The sequence below is a fragment of the Nansenia antarctica genome (genome assembly GCF_963989245.1).
Source record: "Nansenia antarctica genome assembly, chromosome: 3".
NCBI classification, from domain to species: domain Eukaryota; kingdom Metazoa; phylum Chordata; class Actinopteri; order Argentiniformes; family Microstomatidae; genus Nansenia; species Nansenia antarctica.
The window spans coordinates 77,940,293-77,948,683 of record NC_137688.1 but is presented as its reverse complement, the minus strand read 5'-3'; the positions used below and the strand labels follow the sequence as shown (position 1 = coordinate 77,948,683).

The following is an 8,391-nucleotide window of genomic DNA, read 5'->3' as shown; positions in this document are numbered from 1 at the left end:
TGTGAGATCAGAAGTGTAAATATCAAGTGACCAGTGATAGCTTCATCACACAAGTAAGTTGTCCAGATGTTTTTGCTTTAATTTAGTATATTTCTGTGTCAAAATCTTTTGTGATTGAGGTATTCTTTTAGAACCTTTATGTAATCTATTATCTATCTTCCAATAAGTATCATATTCTAAACATGATTGCGCCAAAAGATATAGTTGAAGGCAAAGCTTAAGTTCACACAGTATGAAACAGTTAACACATTTTAAGAAATCAGATGATTTATTCAATCCACTGTCTTTTGAAGGAAGTACAGAACACATCTAATCTCCACAGTTGGGTATCCCAAGTTCTCCAGAGAGCATGTTTCTACATGGCAACAAATGTCATGCGGCACCAATTGGCTCAGCCATGGCTATGGTTGGTTGATACCACAGAATTAGGATGGTTGAAAAACAGTGGTTATTTTGTGCTGCATTGTACAATTACACTGGTGTTAGTATACATATATTTAATCAATGTATGAGTGGAGTGCAGATTTCAAGAGCCGTTAGAAACACAAGAGTTTGAACAACAGCAGAGCATCGACACACAGAACTGCACACGCACACATGCATCGTTGTTATCCTGAATCAGAAAAACATTACTGAGAAAGTATTATCTCAATCACAGTAATAGGCAACATTCAAACAACATATTAGCGTTGAGGAAATAATCTACCAGGATCGCTTCAGGTATTCCAAACATTCACAGCTGCTCGCTGAGTATGGGAATCATAGTTTGAATAAACACAAAAAATTATCGAAAACAAGGTACTGTAGTTGGAAAAATCCACCATTGATTGATGTGACACTCAAATCTATATTGCGGTGTCTCCTGATGACACAAGCCCATATTGATGCCCTCCAGAAGGGTCTTTTAGACATTTATTGAACCAGACTGTGTTTACCACCTCAAATTCAATCATTTATGCCCAGCCAAATCCATGTTTAGAGGTAGCTCGCTAACATTACATTGATCATACTCGTAAGACTGTTCACTTTTCAAAAAATGCCGGTCGAGAGAAGACGCTGGCGTTGCTTGTTTTCGCCGCTTCTCCGCCTGAAATCTATATATACTTGCAGTATACAGAGAAGATATAATAATAATAATTATTATTATATCTAGATTGTCCTACAAAGACACTTAGATTTAGATTTAATAATAATAAAAAATAATTAGACCCCTATACTTTCTTTTATTAATTTTGTTGTTTCTTTTTATTTTACTACTCAATCTTTTCAGTTTGTAAAGCATCTTTGAGTGTCTAGAAAAGCGCTATATAAGTCTAATGTATTATTATTGATGCTTGGATGGCTCAGAACTTCCTTCAGCTCAACCAGGACAAAACAGAGGTACTCGTCATTGGAGCAGAGGCACTGAGAGAGAAAGTGACCGCTAAATTGAAGTCACTGGCCCTCAGTCCCAGACACCAGGCCAAAAACCCAGGTGTCATCATAGATTCTAATTTAACTTCCGACGCCCACATCAGGAATATGACCAAATCCGTCTTTTATCACTTAAAAATATATATATTGCCAGAGTGCATCCGTTTCTCTCCCAGGCTAACACTGAGAGACTAGTGCTCGCTTTTCTCACTAGCAGCCAGTAACTCACACGCTCATCAACAAAGGAAATAACAGGAGGCCATTTTGACAGTATAGGTTAATCATTGATCTACACCCACCACATCATTAATATCCCTAGAAGAAGAGGCACTCAGATGTCATTCTAAATCGTTGGTGGTGCCATAACAAAGTAATAGTCTCTTTGTCATCTCTTCATTTTTGGCAAAACATAGCAGAATTGCAAAGTCTTATGAGTCTTCCTTCCTGAGAGAGTTCCATGCTCCATCCATCCTCTTCCCTTTCCCTCCCTCCTTCTCTCACCTCACCTCCTCCTGCTCCTCTACCGTCCACCATAGAGGTGGATCTTGGCGAACGAGATGGTCTCGTCATAGTTCTTGTGGCCCTTCTCATAGATGACGTAGATGTACTTCCTGTCCTCTGGATATTTGCTCTGCAACGACGTCATGGAAGAGTAGCCGCTCGGCCCCGCCCAGATCTGGACAGCAGCCTTCTCCCACGAGGTACCGTTGGTCAGGGACCAGCGGAGGGTTAGGTTAACCCCTGAGAGAGAGAGAGAGAGAGAGAGAGAGAGAGAGAGAGAGAGAGAGAGAGAGAGAGAGAGAGAGAGAGAGAGAGAGAGAGAGAGAGAGAGAGAGAGAGAGAAGAGAGAATTTGAGTGAAAAGTTTCAGAATGCATCTTTAAGGGCTCAAGAGACAAGGCCACAAATGGAACCAGGGTTCCCACACCTTCTGAAACATCAAATTCAAGCACCTTTCAAGGACTTTCAAGACTCAATTCCCTCAAATTCAAGGACCCAACACGGCATAGTTTGAGACAGCACTTTCAATGACCCATGTCTTTTTTCAAAAACTTTAAGACCTTGATTTTTTTTCTCAAATTCACAAACTTTCAAAGATTTCAAGGACCCGTGGGAACCCTGTGGAACATACCCACACCACCAGTGCCCCCACCCACCCACCTACTCTCTCTACTAGACGACCCCCATCTCTGCCACCCATAGTCCTCCTTACTGTTCTGGCTGTTGGCTGGGTTGGTGAAGTAGAGCACCCCCTCCTTCTGCAGCGCCCCTGCAGCCACGGCGGGGTCCACCAGGGTGGAGTCAAACACCAGCTGCTCCAGGGGCAGGGACTCCCCTCCGTCCAGGCTCCGCACCACCACGCGGCAGCGGCAGTGGTAGTTGTTGTTGTTGCGGACGTTGATGACGATGCTCCCGTCCTCCATCTCAACAGGCTACGGAGGGAATAATAATAATAACAATAATTCATTATATTTATATACAGGGTTCCTACAAGTTTCAACAAGTAAAATTTAATACCTTTTTATAGACCTCTTTGGATAGGATTTGAGACCTATTCGCGGCACCATATGATAGCTTTTTGTCATCCTTGAGGTGATGAAATTAGGGATTTCACTGCCATACAGACAAAAAAGGAAGCCAATTGGCATTTTTTTGGTTCCAACTTGATTGATTTCTGCGTAAATAGATGTGGTTGGACTGATTTCCTTGCAGGATCTCATTTTTAAGACCTAGCACCTAATAGACCAAATTAGACCAAATAACTGAAATCCGGGACCTTTTTAGGCCTTATAAATTGGATTGCTGGATTTTAGACTTTAAGGCTTTTTAAGACCAGTGCAGGAACCCTGTATATAGCGCTTTTCCGAGGCTCAAAGACGCTGACAATATGGGAAAAACAGAGAACACAGAAACAACAAGCAACATAACAAGATAACATGAGCACATAGAACACAGAGTTAACGAACGGGGTTAGTAAGTAACGCAGCAATGTCCAGGGGGGAGGGGGGTGGCAGGGTTAGGGGAGATGGGAACCGGGAAGCAGGGTGTTTGAAGCAAACTAAGTTTGACTTGTCTCCAAACTGGTTCACTTCTGTAAATCTGTAGGGACTACAAAGGTATTTATTGTTGTAAAACACACATCAACTCAACCGTCGATGGCTGACTCGCCAGATAATTAGAGGACACCAAAAAACGGAGTCAGTTCATAGGTGCTGCTAGCTTTCATTACCTGAAAGACTGAACAACTGGCTCCTTTACAAAAAAGCTTCTCTGTTAATACCTGGCACTCGTCTGGGTTGAAGTCCAGGGGGAGTTTGGGCTGGTTGTAGGGGATGCTCTTCAGGGCAGCACCATATTTCCAGTTCTTGCCGTGGTCGTCACTCAGGATACAGAACACTCCGTCACCTTCGATGGAGCCATGGCCACACACCACCAACCGCCCCTTAGCCGGGGGGTAGCGTTTCTGGAAGCAGGGACATGATGAGACACTCTATATTATTGCAGTATACAGAGTAGATTGTCCGACAAAGACACTTAGACTTAGATTAGTCATCTAAAAATGTATTAGACCCCTATACTTTATTTTATTTATCTTTTGTTTCTTTTTATTATTACTACTCAATCTTTTCAGTTTGTAAAGCGTCTTTGAGTGTCTAGAAAAGCGCTATATAAGTCCAATGTATTATTATTATTATTATTATTATTATTATTAAACATTTACATTTTAACCATTTAGCAGACACTTTTATCGAAAGCGACTTACAATTAGAGATTACAGGGTTACAGTCTCCCTGGAGTAACTCAGGGCTAAGTGCCTTAACTCATGGGCACAGTAGTGGCGGTGTTGTGTTTGAAACTCTTTTGTTGACGAATAGCCACTACAGTGAGAGTGGCATGAATACGAAGGGATTGTTGACTGTGACCCCCACCTGGATGCCAAACCCCGGTCCGGGTGCGAAGCTCTTCACCCCCAGCTGGACAGAGAGGTTGCGAGGCTTGCTCCAGCTGAGGCCGTCGTCGAAGCTCTCCACCATCATGGTGCTGGACGGGCTGCAGTGGTAGCGGTGGAAGCAGAGGGAGTAGAGCAGCAGCAGGGCACCCGTCTCCTCGTCCACCACCACCGACCCCAGGTTCAGACCGTCCGCCAGCAAGCCGTCGTCTACGATGAAGGAGGTGGGAGACCAGGTGGCCCCTGGGGGAGGAAGGAGGGAGGGGGAGGAAGACAAGACAAGAGGATCATCATCATCATCATCATCATCATCTCATTATGGGAGGGGGGAGGGTGAATGGGGCATTCACAATTGGTACAATTACGGAGTAAATGAAAAATGTGGAAGCAGATGTACAGCACTTAAGCCACGTTGCATCCCCACAGCGTCAGTGACTTCAGTGTCAGTGACTTGGTGAACATGTCCTTGCATGTGTGCGTGCCCCCCCCCTCGCCCACAGTATTTTACTCAATATGCGCAAAACCAAATGTTGAAATAACAGTATTACCACGTTCATTGATAAAATGACATAAGGGATGGAAAGGGGGGATGGCAGTTTTAGAAGGGGGATGATTTTGACTGTTTTTATTTCAGGGGGGATGCCATCCCCCCTCAACTTGAGTGCTGGTCGTGTGTGTGTGTGTGTGTGGAGCCTCTACCTCTGTCTGTAGAGCGTCTCATGGAGATGAACTTCGCCCCCCGGTCGCCGGAGGACATCTTCCTGGCCTCAGCGAAGGCCAGCAGGCTGCCCCGGGGGCTGAAGGACAGGAGGGGGATCCTATAGGTGTTCACCTCCCCCGCCCCTCCCCCCACCCACAGCAGCTGCTCATCATAGACAAGGGGATTAATCTAGAAGCACAGAGAGATAGACAAATATTTTTACAAATGCAGCCAGGTGAGATTCTTGTAACATATAGGGACATAAGACAATGTCATTCTCTTTATTCCAGTGTGATGACAACTCATCCACCATCTGAGCAAAGTAGTCCTGTAAAAATGACGATACGCATGGGTTTGACATTCTCTGACTGAAAAACAGAATCATTTCTAAGTTGGTTAAAGGGGAACAACTGGACATTTTTGGGCAATCTGGGAGAGTGGAGTGAGAGCGAAATAGCAACTTTGTGGAACACAGCAAATGTGTCTGTTCGCTGAGACAGAACATGTTGTACTATCGACTCTGAGATAAGGTATATGCATTTTATTAAATAATATTGGGACGCAGGTTCACAACCTTTACTGAAAGTTCAGCCCAACCAGGAGGAAAGAGGAGCCCACGCGTGCAGTAGTGACAACGCCGCTTTGCAGAGAGACGGTGAAAACCTTACTCTGTAGCTAATTCCTTCTGACTTGTTATTTAGCTACATAGCTTCCTTCTCGACTCACCCATCACAGTTGAACTTTGATCAGGGCTACTTATAAATAAACCGCAGTATTTACGTTTTCACTCGTCCTGATAGTTTGAGGACAAACATTTAGCACTTGGGGAATTGTGTAGGCTACTTTGTGTTGGAAAGAGGCTGCATTTTGTATTGTTTGAGCTCTATAAATCCCAACCATTTGGATTTTAAATCAAACAATTACTATGAGGTTAAAGAAGAGATTCTCACCTTTAATTTGTTTAACCAATTACAACCAACCGTTTTATACATAGTCCCCATATTTCAGGACACCAAAAGTATTGGAACATTGGCTTGACAGGTGTTCCTGGTTAGTCAGGTGTTTTCTGTCACATGTGCAGTCATAAGCGAGCTGATAATGTTCTAGGCTTGGCATTTGGAGTCTGCTATTGGTGTCTGTCAACATGAGGACCAAAGAGACGTCAATAAAAGTCAAGGAAGCCTGAACTATCAGAAAAATCTATCAGAAACAAGGCAAAACCTTAGACTTACCAAAATCAAGTTTGTATTAAAAATGAAAGAAAACACTGGTGTGCTCAGCAATCGCAACAAATTCATATTCTGACTTTGGAATTGTTGCACACGAAGAATATGAAAAAGTCTCTGTGTTCTCTGAGCTCCAATAAGATCCATATAGCTCAGCTCCAGTCTCGCTTTTCGCTGTTTTCACGGTTTCAAAATAAAAGCACAAGTTAAGTGGAAAGTACTGAAATAAGGACAAATGACCGAACAGATAGTATATAGAATTTTGAAAAAGTATTGATGCAATTACATGTAATTTTTTCACACATGCTTATTATATTTGTATAAACTGGGCTGTAGAGAAATGTTTTTCAAAGATTTCAACTTATCTCTGGTACCACTCTACTCGGCAACACTTATGTACGTAGATCAATATAGATCAGGTGAGTTTGAGACTAAAGTGATGTCTCAGCAAATGTTGATGGCTATTTACTGGTGCTGTCATGCCAAAACCTGGCACTGCCAAATCCTCCAGGTTTTGGCATGACAGTACCATACTGCTCAAAGTGCCCTATCTGCACTGTGTTCATAGAGACATCGCTTTAGACTCAAACTCACCTGGGGGTATTCCATCAACGTCGCTAAAGGAAAATCCAGGCTTATTCTTTTGACAAATTTAGAATCAAAATCAAACATACAATCAAAATAAGCCTGGATTTTTCTTTAGTGACATTGACGGAATACCCCCGATTCATATTTAGTGTTGCTGAGTAGACTGGTACCAAACATTAATTGAAATAACTGAAAAACTGTTTTGTACAGTCCAGTATTTTGGGGCAATACTATTTCGCCAGGGTAATTAGGATATAAGAACACTTACTATACCAAATATTATATGATGATGACTGGTAGGCTATAGGCCTATTTGTAAATATAGTTAGCATATTGACGTTTACACTGACCGGAATAGGGGGGCGAAGTTCCCCTGTTAGAGCTAAGAGAACAGAGATAAGGCACAGAGAGATTTCCCAAATGTGCAGATTCCTTTAAGGAGGTTAGGACAGGGCTGGTTTTGATTTTGTAGATGGTTTTGTAAGACCTGCGGTCAATGCAACATGCTTGCAAGATTGCATACAATCCTTCATTCTAAGCCAAGCTAATAACTCACTTGCAGGACAAACATATCTCATAATGTCTCACTGGCAGGACAAACATATCTCATAATGTCTCACTGGCAGGACAAACATATCTCATAATGTCTCACTGGCAGGACAAACAGATCTCCTAATGTCTCACTTGCAGGACAAACAGATCTCATAATGTCTCACTGGCAGGACAAACATATCTCCTAATGTCTCACTGGCAGGACAAACAGATCTCCTAATGTCTCACTGGCAGGACAAACATATCTCCTAATGTCTCACTGGCAGGACAAACAGATCTCCTAATGTCTCACTGGCAGGACAAACAGATCTCCTAATGTCTCACTGGCAGGACAGACAGATCTCCTAATGTCTCACTGGCAGGACAAACAGATCTCATAATATCTCACTGGCAGGACAAACAGATCTCATAATGTCTCACTTGCAGGACAAAACAAACTAAACTAGATTACTTACCTGGGCATAAATCTTGCACACAAACGGAAGTAGTACTAAAAAAAGTCCTGCGATGTGGCTTTTCATTCCCATAAAACCAGTCCTAGCAAACATGCTGTTTTTATAAGTTCCGCAATATTTAGTTCGCTATGTTCTGATAAAGAAAGTGTTGATCAATTGATTCAGAAAAATGAGTTAAAGTGAGTCACAGGACCTCACTTCCGCATCTGGTCGAAACACCGAGATCACATGACTGAGCGGGTGGTCACATGACTGAGTGGGTGGTCACATGACTGGTCGTCAATATTCTTTTTTTCTTTTTTTATAATAACAGAGGGAAACTACGGAAGAGGACTAGAGCCAAATGGAGAGAGAAGATAGATATTTTAGATTGGTAATATTTCAAAATCTCGAAATGTCTATAATAAAGTCAGCAGAGAGATTATTTAGAGAATAAACTCGAAATAAGATAAAGTAGCAATATTTTGAGAATAATGTAGAATGCATGTCTAAAATAAGTCAAGTGTAA

The 8,391-nt window shown here is 42.4% G+C and overlaps 1 protein-coding gene across 1 annotated transcript; it reads right to left on the bottom strand.

Annotated features, from left to right (window-relative positions):
• Nucleotides 1-258: 258 nt before the first annotated feature.
• On the bottom strand, nt 259-8,003 carry neu1 (neuraminidase 1). The gene is made up of 6 exons (XM_080525188.1): nt 7,884-8,003; nt 5,062-5,251; nt 4,343-4,605; nt 3,694-3,876; nt 2,626-2,845; nt 259-2,154 (listed from the first exon to the last, which is right to left on the bottom strand). Exons 1-6 carry the CDS (start codon nt 7,974-7,976, stop codon nt 1,934-1,936), a joined length of 1,170 nt encoding a protein of 389 aa, XP_080381314.1. The 5' UTR covers nt 7,977-8,003; the 3' UTR covers nt 259-1,933.
• Between the last annotated feature and the right edge of the window lie 388 nt (nt 8,004-8,391).